Source organism: Phyllostomus discolor, chromosome X (assembly GCF_004126475.2).
Source record: "Phyllostomus discolor isolate MPI-MPIP mPhyDis1 chromosome X, mPhyDis1.pri.v3, whole genome shotgun sequence".
NCBI lineage: Eukaryota > Metazoa > Chordata > Mammalia > Chiroptera > Phyllostomidae > Phyllostomus > Phyllostomus discolor.
This window is the reverse complement of record NC_050198.1, coordinates 56,591,700-56,616,592: the sequence shown is the minus strand read 5'-3', so window position 1 is coordinate 56,616,592 and position 24,893 is coordinate 56,591,700. Positions and strand designations below refer to the sequence as shown.

General features: G+C 37.7%; 1 protein-coding gene across 2 annotated transcripts in view; it reads left to right on the top strand.

The window, feature by feature from the left end:
• Positions 1-24,893, top strand: part of RNF128 (ring finger protein 128) — a 132,551-nt gene that overhangs the window by 53,032 nt on the left and 54,626 nt on the right. Inside the window, exon 1 of one of the 2 annotated variants that reach the window (XM_028523221.2) lies at positions 11,060-11,794. The exons of the other annotated variant lie outside the window; for it this stretch is intronic. Within the exon in view, the coding sequence (XP_028379022.1) occupies positions 11,308-11,794 (487 nt within the window). The 5' untranslated portion in view covers positions 11,060-11,307. Of the gene's footprint in view, positions 1-11,059; positions 11,795-24,893 lie in introns of those variants that run through there. 2 annotated transcript variants of the gene reach the window in all.

Genomic DNA, 24,893 nt, shown 5'->3' with positions numbered 1-24,893 from the left:
CACCAACGTATTAACATCGATGAAGCTCAAATGCATTGTGCTAAGGGAAAGAAGTCAGACACAAATAAATACACACTGAATGATTTCATTTGTATGACATTCTAGAAAAGGTAAAATCATAGGGACAAAGGACAGACAAGAGGTTGCCAGGGGTTAAGCATCAGGGGAAGGGTTTGCCTATAAAGGCACAGCACAAAGAATTTGAGGGTGGTAAAACTATTCTATATCTTGACTGTGGTAGTTGACTAGATGATGGTATATGTTTGTCAAAACTTATAGAACTGTACACTGAAAAGGATGAATTTTACTCTAGGGAAATTATACATTAAAAACAGTGAAAAATCCATACCCCTAGCCAGCAAATTATTCAGTCTGTCCTCCAGTTCTTGTCATCAATTTACTTGCTCATCAGACATACTCTAATCTGCCAAGCTAACAGCTCGGCCACAAAAAAACAAAAATACATGGTCCCTCTTCTCAAGGAATGCAGTCTCTGATAAAGCAGAAAGGTAAGTAAATAAATGCAACATAGTATGGAGATGCTATATATAACACAGGTATGTGTCAGATACAATGGAAGTGAAAAGGGAGCAGTGGTCAGATAAGCCTAGATAGTTGAAGGCCTAGCTTTCCAAATTTAGAAATTTATATTTAATTCAATAAGTAATTAAAAGTGACAATCATACCTATGCTTTAGAAAGTATAATATGACCATAATATGAAGAATAATTTGGAGCAGGGGAGAGGTTAAAAGCAAGGAAAATTATTAGAAGGCTATTTACAATAGTCTAAGAAAAACATTAATGTTACTTCTTTAGTAGAAGACAATTGAGATTACACTATGCTTTCAATTAAAGCTTGTATTGCTGATAATCTAAATGCATGTAGGCAGAAATAAAGAGATGGCCCACAAAATTTGTCCTGATACAAATTTCCCCAACAGTCTTAAATACTTAATGGAGGGACCTTGTTTTATTCATCTTTTTATCTTTCTCTATCATAGGACTGTATAGACATTAGATGTTCTAATAATGTTTATTATTCTAATGAGTAAATTAGATAATGGGTAAATTTTTAAAAATGAAAGAAATTTCAAAAGAAAAAAATACTATTCCTGTAGGCCCAATTATGCTTGTCACTTACAGTTTTATATGACAGACAACCCAGAGGGTCAAGGTTAGTAAAAATGTTTATTCCTAAATTTGTATACTGACCACACTCATCAGGTAGGATTAGTCTACCACATTTTCCCCCAGAAGGTCTGCTAGTTCTTTGCTTGTTCACTGCTACCTAACAACTTGCAGTGACAGGGAGTAAGATTTTATTTAAAAGAAAGGTGGATATCAGCAGTCATTATAAATCCACTTTCCAGTATATTACTTTTAAGGAATTAACAATTATCTCTGTCTTGGAACTTGAAAATGCTTAATATGAAGCATAACTGAAAGCACTAATATAAGATAGCTTTCTTCATGGAATGTGCGTGTTGAAAAGTTTTCATCCTTCCTTGAATCTAACAAAATAGAAGGTCCTAAAACCATCAGGGCACTGTGCCCTAAAAACTATGTAGGGCCCAAAACATATGGTCTCATCAGGGTTCTAAACACCTCAAACATCACCACTTATAAGAAAAATGAAGACATTTAATGAACTGCTGGGATAACTGAAGGTAAACTTCACAAGCATCTTCTTCAGACAAACAAGAGCTTCAGGATTTTAATTTCTGCCTTTTTTCCTCCTAAAAAGCAAACATTGCTGAGCCACCTCATTGCCTCTGGTGAAAGTCTTTGTGACTCCAGAGTTGACAGCCTCCAGAATATTAAACAGACATTAACTTCTGCTCTTGAATTAGTTTTCTTTTTTTATTGTTGTTCAATTATAGTTGTCCCAATTCCCCCCCTTACTCTCCCCTGCCATACCCACCTCCCCCACCTCCACCCTCAATCCCCCACCACATTGTCTTTGTCCATGGGTCCTTTATACATGTTCCTTGACTTGACCCTTCCCCTTCTTTCCCTCCATTATCCCCTCCCCCTTCCCTCTGGTTCCTGTCAGTTTGTTCCTTATTTCCATGTCTCTGGTTCTATTGTGCTCACTTGTTTGTTTTATTGATTAGGTTCCACCTACATGTGAGATCATATGGTATTTGTCTTTCACTGCCTGGCTGTTGAGGCTTGTTTTGTGTCCTATCATGTAGTCTATCTTTGAAAATGTTCCATGTGCATTTGAAAAGAATGTGTAGTTTGCTTCTTTGGAATGAAAGTCTCTCTACATATATCAGTTAAGTCCATCAGTTAAGTCCATTTATCTTGTGCAATGTCCTGAAATAGTTTTCTATGAAGAACATGAAATATACTGATGCTATCTCTACCCAAAATAACACAGAGAGAACTTAGGAATAAATGTGTACTTTCTGCCTGCTAACTGGAAGATAGTAGCCAAAGAAGAGTGATTTTATGGATTCCAGAGTGTACTGTAGTTCAAGGAACCTGAGCATTTTTCCTTTTGATGTTCCCATTAGTATTTTTCCTCATTAAAGTTCCTGTACTGCATGATTTGTAGTGAAATCAAACCAAATTATGGTAGCCATAAAATACCCTTTTGTTGAAGACCTGTTTGTCCGTTACCTGTTTCCTATGACCAGTATAAAGCAAAACAGTTACCAAATTCTTAATTACTGTGCTAATCATGAGTGGTAAGCTGGATGATTTTAGTTGTTTCAACTATGTGCTAGCACCTTGTCACTTACTGCCAGATGCTTATTTACTCCTAGTTATTGATCAATTTTGAGCTGTGACCAGCTGCAGCTAATCTTAATGCATATAGTTGGCAGCTGTGAATTTGTGACTTTGCCCCTTGGAATACAAAGGCTGCTTTTACTCACACTCAGGCAGACTTTAGCTTCTAAAGGACAAGCCTTGGCCTCAGTAGGTGATTGTGATTATGCACTACATTATAAGTAAGAATATTCTTAAATTGTTTTTCAGAAGCCCAAGTTTTGCTGGGAATTATCAAATTTGGTCCCTATTAAGAAAGAATCCCATTCTGTCTGTATGTTAAAATAAACTCACTGTTCATGTGCATTTTAAGAACTTAAGTCCTCCCTAATTTGGTAAACTGATCATATCCATGCCTGCCAGGCCCACTTTCTTCTTTAGCTCACTTGGCCTCGGCAGTGGCAAGATCATAGATATTTATTTTACATATACTGTTTCATTTGTTAAGCTTTAATCTGAGGATTAAGTGGTTCAAAATATATCTATATAATTTTTCATTACTATTATCTCTATATTGTAGTTGAGAAAGAAGAAAGAGAAATTTCCTCAGTGTCACATGACCAGTCAACAGCATATTTAAAAATAACAGAGACTGGAATGGGGGAGTTGTGTGGCTCTAGTCTACTGAGTAGTATGAATGGATTGGAAGTAAACCTCAGACATGCTCTTATCTGTAGGACACAATTCATAAAAACATTTTTCTCTTCTAGTTTCCCCAAGTTTTTAAAATAACATGCACATAAATTTATTGTGGTCAAAGATTTTATTGTTTTGAAATCATCTTACTAGAAACCTGAAAAGGAAGGAGAGGAGATAGCATGAGACCAGATGAGTTTCCCCAGTAGATTGCTCTGATAATGCAATGCAGGGTAAAAACCACTCATGTCCATTGTTCCCTGCAGCAGCTCCCCTGCCTAATTTTTCCCTGAAGACATTCCTGCCCCCATGCCCTGGGCCCTTGCCCACACTTATTCCCCAAACTCAAGAAAGCTGACTTGATCCCCTAGTACCAGTCAAGTCAACACAATTTAGCTCAAAATTTCTGTATTGTCCTCAATCAATACAAGTTCATTCTGTACCAGTTTTCATCAGTGGACATAAAATGTCCTTTCTGCACATAACACAGGTTTAGGCATTCCTCTCCACACTCTCATGTGAGCAAGTGTGTACAGCTGAAGATGCAGACACATATACATGATGATGAAGCATTGTACTAAAGAGTATACTCCCATAATCTTTGTTACCTACAGTTTCTGGGGCTGCTCAGCAGAAAGCAGAGCCCTTTAGTGAGGCGTTTATTAGTGTGTTAAAATGTGTTACTAGATGTGGCTGAAAAGCACCCATTCTTTCCACCTTGTAAGAAAGGTAGTACAACAAAGGGAAAATGACAGAATTTGGAGTCAAACATACTCCCATGTGAATTCCACCTCTGCCACTTACTAGCTGTGTGAACTTTGGCAAGATACTATACCTGTCTCTGCCTCATTTTCCTCATCTGAAAAATGGGAATTATTTTATAGTAGAATTGTATTACCCATTGTAAGAGTCAGATTATATAATTAATGCATGTGAAATGCTTGAATATGTTTCCTTCCTACCTCTGCTTTTGAAAGTAGTGTTGTGTTGAGTGGAAAGTTCTATAATGAGAAGAGTATAGTTTTGTACTAAGACATGGGGGTCAAATTCTAATTGTCATTTGGTTGCCTTGGGTTATCTCAGCAAGTTGCTTAATCTGAACCTCAGTTTCTTCTTCACTAAGATGTAGCATAATAATGTTTATGTCATAGGTATAAGGTACCTGGCCCAGAGTAGACTCTCAGTGTTATCTGTTAGTGTTATGGGTATGAAAAGATTCTTCTCAGTTTCATATATAGCACATCCACTGTTGTAAAGCTCCTCTCTGAAATTCTGCCTTTTGAGTGCATGAAAGCTTTTAAAAAAAATCCCCCTGTTTTCTAAGGGTTGTATACCTACTTGTGCAGACTGAGGCTTATTTGCATTTACAAGTGATATTATATTATTTGAAAGTATGCTACAGCATCACATTTGGATTTTCATTTTGTTTTCTTTGGCTGCTTTCTTTCTGTACACCCCCATAATTTTCTTCTTGGTGTTTGTAGAGCAGCTGCCTAGAGAGGACATTTATTGTCATCCCTTCTCCACACATTCTCTATACCTATTTTGTCGAGCTGTGTAGCCACAGCATTGCTCAGATGCCAGGACACTAGTTGTCCCAGATGGTGCTTTGCCATTTACTTAATTGTAGGAAGCTGGATGTGATGCCTCATTTCTAGCAGATATATTAAAGGCTGAACAGTATAGTCCATATCTGCACCTCTGCAGAAACTCAGTGTGACTGGAAACTTAATCGGCCACAATGGTGCCCTGCTGTTGCTTCTGCAGAATGCTGCTTTGTTTATTAGTTCATCATTGCTCAGGACAGCTTTCTGTTCAGTATTGCTGATACAAACATTTGTAAGGGCTAGCATTTTTTATAAGGTTTGAGGAATTCAAAAAGGCTCCTGTCTCAGCCCTGGCTGGCATAGCTCAGTGGATTGAGCGCGGGCTGGGAACCAAAGTGTCCCAGGTTCGATTCCCAGCCAGGGTACATTCCTGGGTTGCGGGCCATAACCCCCAGCAACCGCACATTGATGTTCCTCTCTCTCTCTCTCTCTCTCTCTCTCTCTCTCTCTCTCTCTCTCTCTCTCTCTCTCCCTCCCTCCCTCCCTCTCTCTCTCTCTCTCTCTCTCTCTCTCTCCCTCCCTCCCCTCTCTAAAAATAAATAAATAAAATCTTAAAAAAAAAAGGCTCCTGTCTCAAATACATCCCCCTCGCTGGTCACAGTGCCTGAAATGCATACAAGAAACATTTCACTTGAACTAACTTTTTTTGATATAAGGCAATGTTGAAGTACAAATGCCACTCTCCAAAGGGAAGATACTGAGTCACCATTCAGGTATTAATACTTACAATCAGAACTGCATTGAAATCCTCATTCTGTCACTAGCTATATGATCTTAGGTAACTTGTTAATTCTCTCTGGGCCAGTGTCCTCTTCTGAAAATTGGCATAATGATTGATGATTGTGAGAATCAAATGAGATGATGCATGTATAGCCCATAATTAATACTCAATGAGCAGTTCTTAGCCTTAAAGACAGAAGGACCCTGAGGGGATACATATAGTAAATTTAATTTGAGGTCCAGGAATCAGGTGAGGTCTGGTACAAGGAAACTGCTCAAGGAAAAGGCCCTGGTGGCTATAGCCAACAAATAGCACAGAAACATGGGTTGGAAGAGTCAGGCAGGAGGAAGAGGAAGGGCTGAAACAAAGTCAGACAATGCTTGTAAGAATTTTGCTACAAGAAAAGTGTAATACTACTCAAGATGTGATGCTTTGTGAGGTAGTAATCTCTGACACTGAATGTGTTCAAGCAGAGGTTGGGTGCTGGCTACATATCAGGAATATTATAGTCTACCCCAGGACTTCTCAAACTTATATATGTGTACAAATCACCTGGGAATCTTGTTAAAATGCAGATTCTGATTCAGCAGGTCTGATGAGGGACCCAAGATTCTTCTCTTTTTATAAGTTCCCTGAAGATGCTGCTGCTGTTTCCCATTAACAGACCTCATTCCTAGCCAGGCTCTGCAGCAGTTTGAAAAGAAATCACACCAAGACAGGTATATGGTTGGGGAAAGACAATTACCCAGACAAGTCTTCATAGAGTGGAAAGACTTTGATGCAGTCATGTTCTTAGCTTTGTAAGCTTTGAGATTTGATTTGTAGTACAACCAGAGGCAGGGTTCCTGAGGATTGACTCACACTTAAGTAAATTCACAGGACACCAACATATAAGCCAGAATGCTAATTGATTAATTTATAATGAGAAGTATAACTTTCAAGTTGACTAGATACTAGTGTTTACCCATCAGTGCATTATCTCCCCCTAGGCATATTTACATGAGGAGCTAAATGATAATAAGAAGATTGCTTGATGTGGATGGATTTGTAGCAAGGGGAATTCAAGGGATGATTTTAATGGTTCATGTCATCAAGCTATGATAGTCTGACACCTCCACCACCATGATTGAGCCAGACCTCCAGAATAGTCCTTGGAATGTTAGCTTTCTCATTAGTCTCTCTGTGTCCTGTTTGTCCTCATATAATTCAGAGGATCTATTTAGTGCTAGGTCTGATTATATTCATTTGTTCCACATACTTTAATATAAATCCACAATTTTAAAATCATTTCAAAGAAGTTTAAGATATAGAGAAAAATTGAAAAAATAGTACATTGAGCACTTACATACCCACCACCTGGATTTAATAATTATTATTTTGCCATATTTACTTTATGTATATGTGTGTGAATGTGAATGAATATGTATTGTGGCCACAATCATTAACATATTGTAGTTTTCTAAACTCTTCATGTTCTGGCACAACCTACTTGACCAGTGTTAGTTTCCTTGGCTCTCCTTTTGCAACTTATATCTCCACCATACTTGACTACTGAATGTGACATTTTCATGTAATTTACTATTTCCTATGTCTGCATATCCTTACTCTCTTTGCTTGATTAACTCTATTTGTCCTTAAAGACTCAGCCACACCTGTATAGCCATAGAATCCTATGCTTTTCTCAGTCATGACATTTACTACACTGTACCATTATTATCTGTTTACCTCTCTGATTTTCCTATTAAACTGTGAACGCATTGAGGGCAGGGACTGTTTGTCTCTGTATACTCATGCCTCTCCAGTGAACACTTGGTAGGTGTTCAGTAACCATAAAATCCAACTGCCTACCAAAGAGTTCTACCTAGCTACGTCATAGGTACCTAAAAATCAACATTTCAACATTAAAGTCATCTCTCCCTCCTACCTACTCTATACACTTATAAACTTCTTCCTGATCAACCGAGTGTCAACCAGTCTTCCAGGCCAAAAACCTCAGAGAAATCCTAACTCTTCTCTCTCTTTCATTCTCCAAACAAATTCTTTTGATTCTACTTCCAAAATACATTTCCAATTTGTCTATTTATCTTCATTCCCACTACCTGTCTAGTTCAAGCCACCTTCATCTCTCATCTGGAGCACTGCCAACAACTTTCTATCTTCTTCTCTTGTCCCCTGCAATCTGTTATCCACAGAGAAGCCATAATGATGTCCAAATTTCAAATCTGATTATATATTACTCCACTATTAAACCTTGATTCTATTATTGCTTGCTTCTGGATAAAGTCCAAATTCCCTAGCTTTTCCCAAAGGACTCTCAAGAAGTGCCCCCTGTGGACCTCTAGAACTTTATCTCTTGTGCTCTGGGTAGCATCCAACCATGCTGTGTTTATAGAGCCCATAGTGCTTGTTTTCCAGCATTTTCAGTTTCATGCCTTAACACTTTTCCTTGCACTTCTCTATGCCTAAAAAGGCTAACCTCTCAAACTTGGAACAGGCATAAACTCTGTAAAGCTTTTCCTTATTTCCCAAAGGCTAATCCTTTCAAGCTCAGCACAGATGTAATGTCTGTAAAGCTTTTCCTTATTTCCCAGCCCGGGTTGGATTCCTCTTCTCTACACCCACTACTGTCCTATGCATACCTCTATCAGAGCATTTATACTATATACATATAGCACTCTATACTGCAATCATCAGTTTGCTTGTTTGTTTCATCAAAGTTACTCTTGAGCTTTTGGAGAGCAGAGTTGATGTCTTACTTGATTTTTTTACTCCAATGCTTAGCCCATCGCTGGTATACAGATGTGCAATAAATATTTGAGAAAAGAATGAATGAAGTTAACAAATATCTCTCCAGATATAATTCTTGTAGATACTTTATAAAAGATCTCTTTTCTTTTGAACACATTGCTTCTCCATAGTACAATATGGTTGATTGTCATGCAGGTAACACTGAATTTTGAAAGCTCTTCATAACAAATTCAAACAATTTTTGGAATTGTACCATTTCTGAGAGGTGGTTGATCCTACCATTTTCTTTTCCCATAGCTAATTTTTATCTTAGAGGTTTAAATCATCAGTAGTTAGGAGTTCCATATTATTGGTCCCATACACCTGTCCCCTTGAGCTCTAAAGTCCCTTTCAATATCTAGGGTTCATGTTCCACAGAATTGCCCATTTATTTGAAATCTAGGTGCTTTTTGGTTATGATGTTAACTTTCCACTAGGTTTCTTTCAAGCTATAAAAGTATCAAGTGCAGAATTGTCCCATGTTTACTCTTTGGGAATAATATTGATTAAGTAAATGTCAGGCCAGGACTTAGGGGAGTGATTGGCTGATCAGGAATTTAACAAATGTTTGGCTGGATAAAGTAATTTATGTTTCTTTGAACTGAAAAAGTATCTAAAGCTGAATATTCTGAACATCATTGTCTCTGATTATTACCTCAAAGTAACAACTTGATTATTTCAAAAGTATCAGGCCCTGAACCTGCTTAATAATAGTATTTAAAGATAGAATTTTTACATTCTGCTTAACACTATTTTAAGTACTTCACATGTGTAACTCATTTAATCATTTGAAAAACTCTAAGAGGTAGGTAAGATGGGTACATTTTACAGATGATAAAGAAAGTGAGGCACAGAGAAGTGATTTCCCCAAGGTAAAAAATTATCTGACACCAGGTATATTAATTCATTTAATCCAATGTGTATTTATTGAGCACCTACTAAATGTAATAACCAACAGAGTGCATAAAAGTTGACGACTTAAAGTAAGGAGAAATCATAATGCAATGTGAGGGTGTGCCCCCCCCAAAACTGGAATAATTTCTGGAGGGCAGGTCCCTTGTAGTACAGACTTCCCACACTAGGTAAATGTTCTAGGAACCCATCTGTATCAGTGTAATAGATGGTGTTGTGAGAGGCTGTGTTCAGCTTTAGTGAATTTTTTTTGAATATTTACAGGAGTACCAGCCCACGTGGTGTTCAACATTCAGCAGTTTTTGACCAAAAAACAGCATGAGCTCTGTGCCTCACCATTTGTATACACCCCATCTTGCCCGAAATGATTTTTATTTTGTTTCCCTGGATGAAAAAAGTCCTCAAAGGGAAACATTTTGCTAATGTAAAAGAGTCGAAAGAAAAAACAGCAGAAGCACTAAAAGGCATCAAAACCAAGTTCAAAAGCTTTTTTGAGCAGTGAGAGAAAAACGTCTCAATAAGTGTACTCCATCAAATGGAGAGTACTTTGAAGGTGACTGAAGATTAAACATGTAAGACTAAATACACAATTTTTATAAATAAATTCTGGTGTTTTAAAGATTTTATTTATTTATTTTTAGAGAGAGGGGAAGGGAAGAAGAAAGAGGGAAAAAACATCAATGTGTGATCGTCTCCCACATGATCCCCACTGGGGACCTGGCCCACAACCCAGATATGTGCCCAGACTTGGAACAGAACAAGCAACCCCTTGGTTCACAGGCCGGCACTCAATCCACTGAGCCACACCAGCCAGGGCTAAATTCTGGTTTTGTGGGTGTCCTCCATCATAGTGCCATGAATAAATTGCCAAGATGAGTCACGCTTCTTTTAGATAGTGAGAAATGGCAAAAAGATGATAGTACCTAAGGTCATGAATTGTGCAGACATATCCGTTTGGATAAACTTAGTTCATAGAAGACAAAGAAAAAAGGCTTAAAGAAAATGTGCGAAAATGCAATTCTTTTGACATGTGCGAAAATGTAATTCTTTTTTGAGGACTAAGATTACTTTTTGAGGTGGACTCTGATGCAGTATATTTAGCATGGGGTAAGGGTAAGAAAGAAATACACGGGTATGACGCTTGTTTGGAGGAGGAAAGGAGAAGGGTTCATTTATTAAAAACAAAAAGTAAGTTGCTCTTCCTGCCCTGCCCCTCCCCGACTCAGAGACTCCATAAAGAGCTTGCCCCTAGCACCACCCACCTACTCAAATTCTTTTGACTACAACACAGACCCTCCGGATCTGTGCTTTTTAGTATTTACTTTCACTTTCTGGCACCGTAAGCCTGCAACGCACTTTAGGCAAATGTTAAGATACAAAAAATGTTTTTGAAATTCAAAACGGACTCTAATGTTACCAACGAACGAACTTTTTTTATGTTCACAGATTCTATAGTTCCTCACCTGTGCATTTTCCCTAAAACCACTGCACACACCTGGCCACAGCCTCAGATCCTACTCTAATGCCTGTCCATTCTGTTACCCTTTTAAGAGGCGGATCCCTTAGTTTCCTTCCCTCCTTCCCAGCCACCTCTACCCCCAGTTGGTTGGGCGGAGCTTCATGCCAAAGCTCCAGAGCCCGAAGCTGCCGCAGCCTCAGTGAAGGGTACTGGAGCAGCGAAGAGCTGCATCTGCGGGCAACGTTTTGTACCAAAGCTACGTGCTTCGGGGCTTGAACCTAGCTCGCTGCTGGCGCCAATCTCACCCCGCCTCCTCCCCACCTGGCGAGCCCCTAGTCCAGGCCGAGGTCTTGACTCGAGGAAGGAAGGCGCGTGTCATCGGCCTTAGAGAACCTCAGAGCGTGCGCCATGGGGCCACCGCCCTGGGCTGGGGTCTCCGATGGTTGTGGCTTTTCCCGATTGCTGATGTGGTGCTTCCTGCTGGCCCTGAGTCCTTGTACCCCCGGCTCCCGAGTAGCAGAAGCTGTGTGGACAGCATACCTCAACGTGTCCTGGCGGGCTCCGCACACCGGGGTGAACCGCACCGTGTGGGAGCTGAGCGAGGAGGGCGTGTACGGCCAGGATTCGCCGCTCCAGCCTGTGGCCGGGGTTTTGGTACCGCCCGACGGGCCGGGGGCGCTCAATGCTTGTAACCCGCAAACGAATTTCACGGTGCCCACGATCCCAGGGGACTGGGGAAGCACAGTGCAAGTCTCTTGGCTGGCCCTCATCCAGCGCGGAGGGGGCTGCACCTTCGCAGACAAGATCCATCTGGCTTATGAGAGAGGGGCATCTGGAGCCGTCATCTTTAACTTCCCTGGGACCCGCAATGAGGTCATCCCAATGTCTCACCCGGGTGAGTGCAGCTACTAAATTGTCCCCTTCCAAACCCCTTTCAAGGCCAGTTTCTCTTATTTTCCTCAGTGCTCTCCTCCTTCTATCCCCTTGTTCCAAAAGAAAATGAGTGCCCTTTCTGTTCCCACCAAGTGAAGCAGGATCTTTTCCTCCTGGAGATTAACCCTGAGCGTGGGGGAGGTTTGGGGGTTGGATGGAAAAATCCTTTAGAATTTGCCTCTGTGGTAAAAAAGTGTGGAGGCTGGCAACTCGAAAAAGAGTGTTGGGGAGCTTTGCGTCGCCTTTTCCTGATGTTTCACAAGGGTGGCTTGCATTTGATTAACTGGTGGTGGGCACTGGCTTTGGAATGACTTGGTAGAAGACTGTGTGGAAATCCTTTCCTCACTCTTTTCTGTTTAACAGCCTCAGGCCTGCAGCAGATTTTCCCCTCTGCTCTCCCTGTTATTCTCTCCATGTTTCCTAGCATCAGGTACAAGATTGTGTTACTGTGCCCTGTTAACTTCATTGCAGTTTATGTGGAAAATTCACTTAGCCCTTGGGCTCTTCTCCACCCAGGGATCTCAGGTTCCAAGTGATTGTTGGTATCTGTGCCTTCCTTTGCCTTTGAAAAATCTGATTTAGTGTTATTGCATGACAAAAGAAGTGATTAATGTTATTGGAAAAAAGAAGTTTGTGCATGAGGATATCAAAGGCCTAGACCTAGGAAACAGTAGGCCAAGTGGGTCTTAAATTTGTGGAGATGATGTGGGTTACTATTTTCCCCTCTGCAGTTATCCTTCCAGAAACCTTTCCCCTAATTGTGATTAGGTATACAGACTATATGTATAGTAATCCTAAACCCCAGAGAACAAAGAATAAAATCCTGAACGAAAAGGAAGCAACATAATAGCAGTATATTGTAATTGTTGAGAGCTGGGCCTTAAGTCATGCCTTGGAATTCCAGATTCATTGCTTTCTAGTCCTGTGACCTTGGGCAACTTATCTGAAGCCTTTGAGTCTGGGTTCCCTCATCAATCAAATGGGAAAGAACTAAGAACTACTGGCATAGGTTTGCCTTGAGGATAAAATGAAATAATGCCTATGAAGAATTTAACACATCATCTTCCTCAGTCAAGTTTAGCTAATAGGATTAGCCATTTAGGAGTCACTGGAGAGATGAATCTACTTATTTAAGTACTTAGAGGGTTTTTTTTCCCCTAAAGCAGTGTGTTTAGTACTGCCTAGAGAGCACTTGCATTGAGTACCTGGGTGGCACAATGGAAAGAAGACTGAATTGGAAATTGGGAGACTTAGCCTCTTCTTTGTATCTATTAGCTTTGTGACCTTGTACTTAGTTACTCACTAGTCAAATGATACTACAGAAGTAGGAGTTGGAGACCGAGTTGGCAGAGTGTAGAGACAAAAGTGATCTAGATGAACTCTAATATCCCTTCCAGCTCTAAAATTCTATGATTCAATATGATTTTATATTGATTAAAGGAAAAACTATCCCCTTGTTCCTCCTCTTGGTTGTTAATTCACTGATTAGAATGAAATTACTTTTTCATTTAAAAAAATATTGGCTTTATTGGGGTGACATTGGTTAATAAAATTATGTAGGTTTCAGGTGTGCAATTTTATAGTACATCATCTGTATAGTGTATTGTGTGTTCACCATGCTGAGCAAGTCTGCTTCTGTCACCATTTATTTCCCCATACCTTCTCTTACCCCCCCCCTTTCTTTCTGGTAATTACCATAAAGTTTGTTGTCTTTGTCTATAAGGGTTTTTTTCTGCTTACTTCTTTTTCAAAGTCTAATAAAAATGAAGAATAAGGACTTGGTAAATTTAAAAGTCCTTACATTTGAGTTGGATACCTAAATGCAAAGGTTTGACTTTGTCTCCTCCAAATAAGATTCACCTGCATAAATGATTTGGAATTAAAGAATTCCCTTTAATTCGAGAGTCTCTATTTAGTCTGTTTTCATCCTACTTCTATTAAGGATATATGTTTAATATTTATCCGATAGTTTTAGGGGATAATAAAATTAATTTTTGTTGTGCTCTTGCTATGTACCAGGCACTCTGTATACATTTTACTTATACTACATTGAAATACAGTATGGTGTGCTAGGAAAAGCACAGGCATTGTAGTCAATGGGAATCAAATTCTGTATTTAGCATACAGCAACTTTGTTTCCTTAGTCAGATTATTTAACTTTTACTGAGTCTCAGTTTCCCCATCCATAAGATGGAAATAATATTTACATTGCTGTGATTGTTAAGGATCACATGTGGAAACTACTTAGCAGATAATAAACACTCAATTAAAGTTAGTTATGCTTACTAAGCTTTCCTTAAAGATGTAATGTATTAAAAATTTATATGCTCAAAGAAGTAAAGTTAATTATGATAATAGGTTGAGGTTAACAAGATGCAGAAATTTAACATACAAATATATAATTATGCAACTGTCATTTTGAAGACATGAATACATTGAGAATCTAATCATGGCTGTTTTACTTTAGGATACTATGTAGAAATAAAGCCCTAAATATTGATCAATTAATTAAACTATATTCCAAAAGGTATTTTGGTACTTTAAAAATTTATCATTATCTAAGATGATGACTATAGCAAAATTTACCATTAAACTAACTAGCTAAAAAAGCTGCCTAGTTATTGAGGTATAGAATCACATTTCTCCCTTAAACTCCTGGAGAAACTACTTTTCAACATGGGGAAAATCACTTTGCATTTCATTCATGTGTGTTGTTGAACTTTTTTTTTTGGAAAGGGCTGTTTTCTTTGTTTTGCTCATTCCTGAGATAAATCCTAGGGTTCATTGTAATCTCTGGTCAAAAATTACCTCTCTTGGATCTTAGCTGCAGAGAGGTAGGACTGAAGTGTAAGTGTTGATTATCTCAATATATATTGCTATGAATTGCACAAGGGACACCAAATGTGGAAAAGCTAATGCTGTCTTCTTTGTTCAGAAAATATCTTGTCACCCACTCCCTCAGGGGACTGTGCTTGAATTGTTTGGCCTTTCAGTTTGTGCTGAGCATCCATCCACACTATTACAGTACTTGACATATTACAGTACCTATTATAGTCCTATGACCATGAAGACCCATCTTTTCCACCTTAACAGAACTAACTGGTTTAGTTCTGGTTTGGAACTGTTTTAGAACAGTTACTTTAAAACTGTTGTTTATTAGAGAGAAATTCCACTGTATTAGAGCAACTGATTAGGAAAAATGAGGCTGTTTTTATGTATGGTGACATTTTACAAAAGGTAGTTAGTTGTAGTCTTGCATCAACCTATACAGTTTATTTCTGTATAGTATTATTTCCTTGCAATGTATCCAGTGAATTTTGTTTCACTGTAAGTGATAATTGTAAATGGTATATGTTTATTAACAGCTTGTCTTACAATCACTGAATATTTTTCAGTCAAGTTGATCCAGAAACCTGGAGGAAATTAAGAGATCATTTTGGTTTCAAAGTTTAATTACTATTCATATGTCTACTATGAAAATCAGATAAGAAGCAGCAAAAACAGACTAAGCACTAAAGCCATCTAAAATGTAGGATTGTCACAATGAGACAAGGTACACATGCATTTGTTACTGTTCTGCTTTTACCACATAGATGGTTCTGAACTTTCCATGCTATCTAATTGAGCATAGCCCACAGGTTCAAGTGATGTAGATGCTTTCTTGTACAATTTTCCTTGAATCAACATGTGCAGCCATGAATTTATTGAAAGACCCGTGGAGAGCTACAGCTGTCATAATCCATGACACAGTTACAAGAACTTGAAACATATTCAAAGTTGACAGGAGAAGCATTATTGCTTAGGCCTTTAAGAAAGTGAATGAACTAAGTAGGTTAAGTTAATGATTGGGTAGAAAACAGTTGTTTCAATGCATTGTTGGAAGGCAGTAAGAGCATATTAAAAGGCTGGGCTCTGTCACTATTTTTAAAATCTTAGCCCAGGTATTTTACTTCCCTAAGTCTCAGTTTTCTCCTGTGTAAGATGGGCATAATAATAAACTTGCCTTGTAAGGTTGCTGGAATTAAATGAGATAATACAGATAAAGTGTTGCAGACAGTGCCTAGCATAGATGAAACTACTATAATTTTTGCATCACAGTTAAGATAGTTAAATATATTTAGAAAATGCAAATTAAATCTTATGTTTGTAGTATACAACCTGAAAATTAATAGCCTAGAGTACTTCGAAGTCCACATTATGTGAAATCCTAAATTTAACTCTTTAGGAAGAGGGTGAATAGATTGCATTCCTTACAAGAAATTGATCTTTTGACACATTTGTGTTTGTCATTCTTTTCTCAAATAAATGCTTCTCCTTCAATCTCCTATTAATCTTTCTTCTATTCATAAAGGACTTGGGGGAGTATTTTACTCTGATGTATCACCACCCAGTCCCTTCTCAGCCACTTGATATTTAGTTTTTATTCTGTTTTTTATTCCCCTAGGATGCTGACTTTGAAAATAACCTTTTTCAATAGTGTAAGAAGTTCAAAAGAGGATGAGAAGAGATTGGATGTGATGATTTACCATAGTAAAATACCAGTCCTAAATCTGTTTCCAGATACATCCTCTTTGGTATCTCTGCAGCACTATATTTGCTACTGTAGACCAATCCTTCAAAACCCTCTCCCAAGCAGTCTCTTGCTTTCCTTGCCTGTCTTCTGTTTTATTTTTATTATTTTATTAATTCATTCATTCACCTAACACATCTTCTTAACTGCATTCAAACCTAGGCCCTCAACATCACCCCTCCAATAAATAACTGCCACATCCAGTTGATTCTATCACTTTAAATCTTCTAACATACCGTACGTTTGCCTTTCCCTTGCACCTGTTATTATACTGCTTTCAATTCCTGTCTTCTCATAGGAACAAATGCTTAGCCTCCTAATTGGTCTCCCTACCTCCAGTGGTTACTTTCCTCTAGTTCTTCTTCCACAGTGCCACTGGAATACAGCTCTCATCACATACATGCCATTGCTCAAAAGCCTATTAGTTATAAATTTTAGATGACATTTCCCAAAAGACTCTTAATCTACCCCCAACCTACTTTTGAAGCTTTATATGCCTCTTCTCTCATGTTGATCCCTAAACTTTCTCTCGCCTTCCCCATTATCATTGATTTGCCTGTACTTCTACTTTTGCTTACATACCCTTTTCTTCTCAGCTCTGCTGGTCAAAACATACCCATCCTTCAAAACCCAACACAACTTCCTCCTTATCTTTGAAGTAGTTCTCAATTCCTTGTCCCTTTCCCACCATAGCCCACACAAAACACCAAAATAATACCTTTTCTTTGCTCCTTTAGCATTCTATCTCTTATACTACTTTCTGCATTTTGATGGTAGTTATTTGTTTATATATTTTATCTTCCTACTAGATCATGATCATTTTAATGCTTATTAATTTTCATATTCCCCACGGGAATCTTTGTTCTGTGTGTGCTCTGGAAATGCTTATGGAGTTGCCTTAAATACCCAAGAATGACAGAGGATCTTAAGATTCACTAGAAAAGTATCTAATAGAAAGATTTAAATTCAATTCATTGAGGATTTATCAAGGGTCTATGGTATGCTATGTACTGTGCTTCTTATATGAATATACAAAATAAGTAAGGAAAAGTAGGAGAAATAAGAGTGTACAAATACTTCAAGGTTGCAAGTTTCCTAATTTTTATGGCAATCACCATCATGGGCCAGTTTATGGGTTTCTAATGATAAAATGACTGAGATAACAAAGAAATGATGACAATGAGTTTTTACATTCAACTTTTCCATTTTTGAGTATTTTAAAAATTTGATTTATACCAGCATTCAATTTATGTCTCCAACTACAATGCTTCCATTGAACATGTTGGTGAATGTGTGATTCCATAACATAGAAACAGGATGGAAGGAAGGAAGGGAGGGAGGGAGGGAGAGAGGGAGGAAGGGAGGGAGGGAGGGAAGGAAGGAAGGAAGGAAGGAAGGAAGGAAGGAAGGAAGGAAGGAAGGAAGGAAGGAAAGAAGGAAGGAAGGAAGGAAAGGAGGGAGGGAGGAAGGAAGAAAACATAGCTTGACCATAGCTTAAAAATTGTTTTTCTAAGCACATAAAAAACCTTTCTGCCCCAGTCAATGGAATATATCTGTTATCTTATATAGAATGCTATATTTAATCTCTGTTTCCAGGCTTATGGTGGAAATAGAGGAAAGTACCAAAGACATTTTCTAAGTTATTTTCTATTATAAAATTAAGTATGCTTTTTGCAGTAATCTTAGAAAATACAAAAAAGTTTAAAAATAAAAATAAAAACTGCATAATTTCACAAAGGTAGTACCATTGATATTCCTTCCTAGCTCTTTTTCCATGGATAAGTATAGCTTTGTAGCCTGCTTTTATCATAAATATTATTTTTTCATGAGTATTAATGTAATATTAAAAATACTTACAATTAAAAGAAAGACATTAAAATGCATAGACATAACCATTTTATCATTCGGGATTGTTTTTGTTGTCATTTTCTTCTTTTGTTATACATATATATATAATTTAAAGAATTATATAATGTATGTACAATTTTGAATTCTCATTATTATAAGCATTTCCCCATAATAATTAAAATAGAAGGAGGGTTATCTTATAAGTTGAAGGTGGTGGTCTTTGGGGACAGATTGAGTGTCTCTTTTCTTCCTTCAAGTCAGAGAAAGAAAGTGCAAAAATGTTGACAAACAGTGGTGTGAATTGGAACATTTAAAACAAAAATATGCACTACAGAGCTTTATATAAAATTATACTTACCATAAATTTGATCTGATCTAACTTAAGGCCCCTATTGTGGCCTTGGTCTTTTGAAAGGTTTGATCACCATTTGTACTTCAGTTTATTTTCTCCCATAAAATCCTAGAGGTGGTATCTTTGTCACAAATAAGGTTTGCACCCAGTTTTTGTGTTGCTTTGTTAATTAACATCTCATTGACTAAAATCGCTTTTCTTTTTCATGATGGCCACTAAACTGTAAATTATTGTTGGGGTTTTCCCCAAAGTTTACTTGATAGGGTACCACAGGTATTGCCTAGGTATACATGCTTTTTTGTACATGTAAATTTAATTGAAGAATAAATACATACCAGGAAAGTACAGAAATCATTAGTGGATAGTTCAGTAAATTATCACAAAGTGAACATACCTGTTTAATCAGCACTTAGATGAAGAAACAGAACAGCACCAGAACCCCACAAGACTACCTCATACCCCAAGATGAAGAGTTTTTGAAGCAGCACAATTGTCTACTTTACCACTTGAGGGAATGATGTCTTGCAGCATGTGGTAGGAGCCTAGTCACCCATGGAAACAGTGTCCTTCACTGCACTGAAGCTAGTTAACTATAGTGATCATCAGTTACATACTGCATGCACTTTCAATGTGGTTACTAAGCCAGTACAGATTTGCCACATTTTGCTGTTAATACCCACTTTGGAGCCCTTTGAGCAAAGCAGGGGACAAGGGTTCTTTGTTGTTATTCCACTTCCTGATCCGTTTTTTTCTTTATTGGTACTGTGTATATCTTTGTATATATGGTGGCATATAGTTAGTTACTGCTTGAATTTATCCATAAACTTGCTACAATATTGATTTCTTTCAAAAAGAAAGTTTGACGATTCATGCCTAACTTGATGGAGGCTATTAGGTTCACAACCTAGTCAAGATTTACTTGGTTTTAATGCTTGAATGCTCAAGTTAGATATAAATCAGTGATTTTCAAAACCCCATCTAACCTTATTTATTTTGACCCTTTTTTAAAGATAATGGTACTAGAACTTACTTGTTGGTGTGTGTGTGTATGGTCTCAAGATGTTAATCATTATCATTTTGTATAAAATGTTGAAGGAGCTTAGTTAAATGCTGCCTTCAACTAAAAAGTCTCAACTTTTAAAAAGAAAATACACCAAAATGTTACTCTTGGTTATTTCCAATTGGTGGAATTATGGGTGATTATTTTTCTGTATTTTCTGACTTTCTATAATGAGTATCCTTTATACTTATAGTCAGAAAAATAAGTTATTAAAAATAGTATAGTATCCTATAGTATTGAAAAATCCTAAAGAAAGCAATAATAATGTGACTTTACCAGCAATAGGAACAAAGCATATTTGATAATAGAAATAATTTGCAGACTACTATGAGAATTTAAAGAATTGGTTTGGCCTTTTGAATATATCTAACACATATGATTGTAGCATGGCCCTTTTCTTATTAACACTATTTTCTTAGTATGTAAAATGAAACTTGAACACTGAAGAACTGATCTTTCCTATTTTAACATGCAGCGTTTCTCTTTGCTTTACCCTTTGTATCAATATTTGTGTTTTTTTCCTTTTACACACATACCTCTCCCTCCTTAATATTTTTGTTTCTTTCCCATAAGAAACTTTCTTCCTCTCACCAGTGCTCTTCAATATTTATTCTTTTCTATACATTTAATATTAGTGCTGAGTTTACAACTTAGTATGAAGAAACCATTATATTGGCAGTTTTCACCCATGATACACTGGGTTCACCTGATGACAACAGTTTTTTTGTCATTCTAGAAAACAGGATGAAATTTTAGAATAAGGGCAGACAGGAATCATGATGTTTTTACTTTATACTTTATTAATGATATGCAGAACATACAAGGTCAACCAAAATTGCAATCAAGACATCATTAAAATTGAATTACTTGCTTTTTAAAATTTTTACTGAATTTACTGAAGTGACATTGGTTAATAAAACTGTATAGATTAGAAGTTTACTTGTTTTTAAAATTAACATTTCCCTTGAAATGATATTCTGCTATACAGAACTTCACCATTTGATGGTTCACATACACAAAAAAACTGTCTAATTCAATGGTAGCTTCTGTACAACTTTTCCTCTTGGGACATATTTTGTGACCCACTTTTCTGTCTCCTTCCTCTGACTTTCATAGCTTGATTCATTCTACTTTAGATAATCTCACATACACAAATACACACACACATTCTTGGAGCCCCATCTTCCTTTTCAAAAAATTTGAGCTTCCTTTTAAGTGATTCTTCCTCTTTTGAACTGAAATTAAACATTATAACAAATCAGTGCTCTCAGTATCTAAGGACCCTAAGTATGTCCATAACTCACTCAGTCTCCTCAAAAACCTTCCATCAACCATGTAATCCTCTTGATTAAATTAAATGTATTTTTCTTATGTCCTTGTATTTACAATTAATTATAAATGCTTTTGTTTGTTTTGCTTTAGGTATTTCAGTGATACTGTTTTCTGAAAAGTTTTATTACAAATATAGATTAAATAATAATTTATAATTGCTTTGCAGTTTTTAGCCCTCAAAGCATTTCACATGCAATAATCTGTGGACTCATTTGGGAATGCAAACACCATTTAGCAGCATTACAATGGGAAAATGTATTGTTTCTAATTGCAAACAGCAATCCATTAGTGTTTCTGTTGTGGTTATTATTAATGATGATAGCCCCATTAAATATAGGTTAACACAGTTGACTGTTGAACAGCATGGGTTTGAACAGTGTGGATTCCACTTATATACAGATTTTCTTCAATCAACACAATAGGCCTTCCATAGCCATGGGTTTCATATCAACCATGGATGGAAAACAATATTTTGTATTCGCAGCTGGAATCTGTGGATGCTGAGGACCAACTTTTTACATTGTTCTATGTCATTTTATATAAGGGACTTAAGCATACTCATTTTATATAAGGGATGTCCTAAAACAACTTCCCAGCAGATACCAAGGGACACGTGTAACTCAGTTTTGGGGAAATCAAAATAACAAGGGACAAATGTAGTTAAGTTTGGTGGGGGGGGGGGGTCAAAATTGTAAGTGGATTTTCAAGTGTGCTGGGAGGGGCAGGGTGTCAGCACCCTTAACCCACTTTGTTGAAGAGTCAACTGTATATTCTCCCCAGTCAGGCTTCTTTAGAGAGTTTTCTTTAGTTATTCATTTTCTTTGTAATGTTGATCAAAACTCTACCTTACCTTTTCCATATGTTACTCCTTAAGGACTCTGCATTTTGTTTTCCTAACCTGTAATGAACTAAAAAGAAGTTGGCTTATTTTAATAGTATGTCTAATGTTCCTAAAAGTTTTTTAAACTTTTTTATTGTTGTTCAAGTACAATTGTCTCCATTTTCCCCCACCACTCCTCCCACCCCCAGCAATCCCCACTTCCCACCCTTGATCCTACCCCCATTTGGTTTTCTCCATGTGTCCTTTATAGATGTTTCTGAAAACCCTCCCCTCTTTTTCCCCCCATTATCCCCTCTGCTCCTCTCTGGTTACTGTCAGTTTGTTCTTAATTTCAATGTCTCTGGTTCTATTTTGCTTACTAGTTTGTTTTGTTGATTAGGTTACAGTTATAGGTGAGATCGTATGGTATTTGTCTTTCAATGCTTGGTTTATTTCACTTAACATAATGCTGTCTAGTTCCATCCATGCTGTCCCAAAGGGTAAGGGCTCCTTCTTTCTTTCTGATGCATACTATTCCATTGTGTAAATGTACCATAGTTTTTTGATCCATTCATTTACTGGTGGGTACTTAGGTTACCTCTAGCACTTGGCTACTGGAAATTGTACTGCTGTGAACATTGGGGTGCATAAGTTGTTTTCCATTGGTGTTTATTAAAAGTTTTAAGAACACAACTTTTATTTGTGTCTTGGTTAGCCATTAATAGATTTCCAAGTCTGCATATTTTTTCTCATTAGAAGATTTCAACAGTTATTTAAATTAAGGCTAGAAAAGTATGGGTATATTGAGTAAAATTTTCATTTATAGATCTGCAAACAACCTATATTTAACACATTTCCAAAATACTTTCATTTGTAGGGCATTCACATTCCTGTTTTTTAATATATTTTATTGATTATGCTATTACAGCTGTCCCATTTTTTCCTTCCCTTCATCCCCCTCTACCCTGTACCCCGCTCCCACCACTATTCTCCAACCTTAGTTCATGTCCATGGGTCATACATATAAGTTCTTTGGCTTCTCCATTTCCCATACTATTCTTAACCTCCCCCTGTCTATTTTATACCTACTATTTATGCTACTTATTCACTGTACCTTGCCCCCTATTCTCCTTCCTTCCCTTTCACACTAATAAGCCTCCATGTAATCTCTATTTCTATGATTCTGTTCCTGTTCTAGTTGTTTGCTTAGTTTGTTTTTGTTTTTAGGTTTAGTTGTTGATAGCCATGAGTTTGTTGTCATTTTACTGTTCACACTTTTGATCTTCTTCTTCTTCTTAGATAAGTCCCCTTTACATTCCATATAATAAGGGCTTGGTGATGATGAACTCCTTTAACTCGACCTTATCTGGCAAGCACTTTATCTGCCTTTGCATTCTAAATGATAGCTTTGCTGGATAGAGTAATCTTGGATATAGGTCCTTGCCTTTCATGATTTGGAATGTGTCTTTCCAGCCCTTTCTTGCCTGCAAGCTTTCTTTGGAGAAATCAGCTGGTAGGTTTATGAGAACTCCTTTGTAGGTAACTGTCTTCTTTTCTCTTACTACTGTGAAGATTCCTTCTTTTTAATCTTGGGTAATGTAATTATGATGTGCCTTGGTGTCTACTTCATTGGATCTGCTTCTTTGGGACTCTCTGAGCTTCCTGGGCTTCCTAGAAGTCTATTTCCTTTGCCAGATTAGGGAAGTCCTTCATTATGTTTTCAGATAAGTTTTCAATGCCTTGCTCTTCATCTTCTCCTTCTGGTACCCCTATGATTTGGATGTTGGAACATTTAAAGTTGTCCCAGAGGCCCTGGTGAGTGTGGCTCAGTGGATTGAGTGCCAGCCTGCGAACCAAAGCATCACCAGTTAGATTTCCAGTCAGGGCACATGCCTGGGTTGCAGGCCACGTCCCCAGTAGGGGGCACACGAGAGGCAACCACACACTGATGTTTTTCTCCCTTTCTCCCTTCCTTCCCCTCTGTCTAAAATAAATAAATAAAATCTTTGAAAAAATACAAAAAACAAAAAAGTTGTCCCTTGTTTCTTCATTCTGTTCCAGTTGAATGTCTATTTCTTCCTCTGCTCCAAATAGTTGATTTGACTCCTGGTTTCCTTCCCATCATTATTGGTTCCCAGTACATTTTCCCTTATTTCACTGTTCATAGCCTTCACTTTTTCCTCTATTTTGTGACTGTACTCAACCATTTCTGGGAACATCCTGATTACCAGTGTTTTGAACTCTACATCTGATAGGTTGGCTACCTCTTCATCATTTAGTTCAGTTTTTGGAGCTTTGATTTGTTCATTCATTTGAGCCATATTTTTTTATTTTGCTGCACCTGTTACATAATAAGGGTGGAGCCTTAGGTATTCACCAAGGCGGGCAACCCACATCACTGTGTTGTGGTGCTATATTTTGGGGAAGGGTCAGAGAGGGAATAAATGCTGCTTTCTCAGCCCTTGCCCTACTTTCAGTCACTTCCCTTGGTATCCACAAGCAAATTGGGGCCTTCTGTTGCTGATTCCGAAGTGTGTGGGCTTATGTACATTCTAGGACCCTGTAAGTCTCTCAACCAAACTCTCCTTTGAGGTTGGGAGTTTCTCCTGCTGCCTCAACCCACGCAGTTTTGTTTTGTTTTTTTTTCAGTCAGAGGTTTCAAGGCTTTATTTACCCACACTGGAACCCTGGGTTGTGTGGTCTGTCTCACTCCCTGCTTTTTCCTCCCAGTTTATCTGCATACAAATATGGGACTGCCTGGTCTGCCAGCCACCTCACCAGGTCTACCAGCCATGCATCCTCTCCACCCCAGGTCCTCTCTCCCACACTTCCCATCTGCACCCCTCTACCAGTCTGGGTGAATGTTTCTTCTTGAACACCTTGGTTGTCATATGTACATACAGTTAAATTTTCTGGCACTTCTCTGTTTTTTTTTTTTAATTTGTTGTTCTCTGTCTTTTGGTTTTGTGAGGAGGCAAAGTGTATCTACCTATATTTCCCTCTTAGCTGAAAGTCCTGCATTCATGTGCTTCTTTTCCAGCAACATCATTTCATTTTGGCAAGTAAACAGAATGTGTAA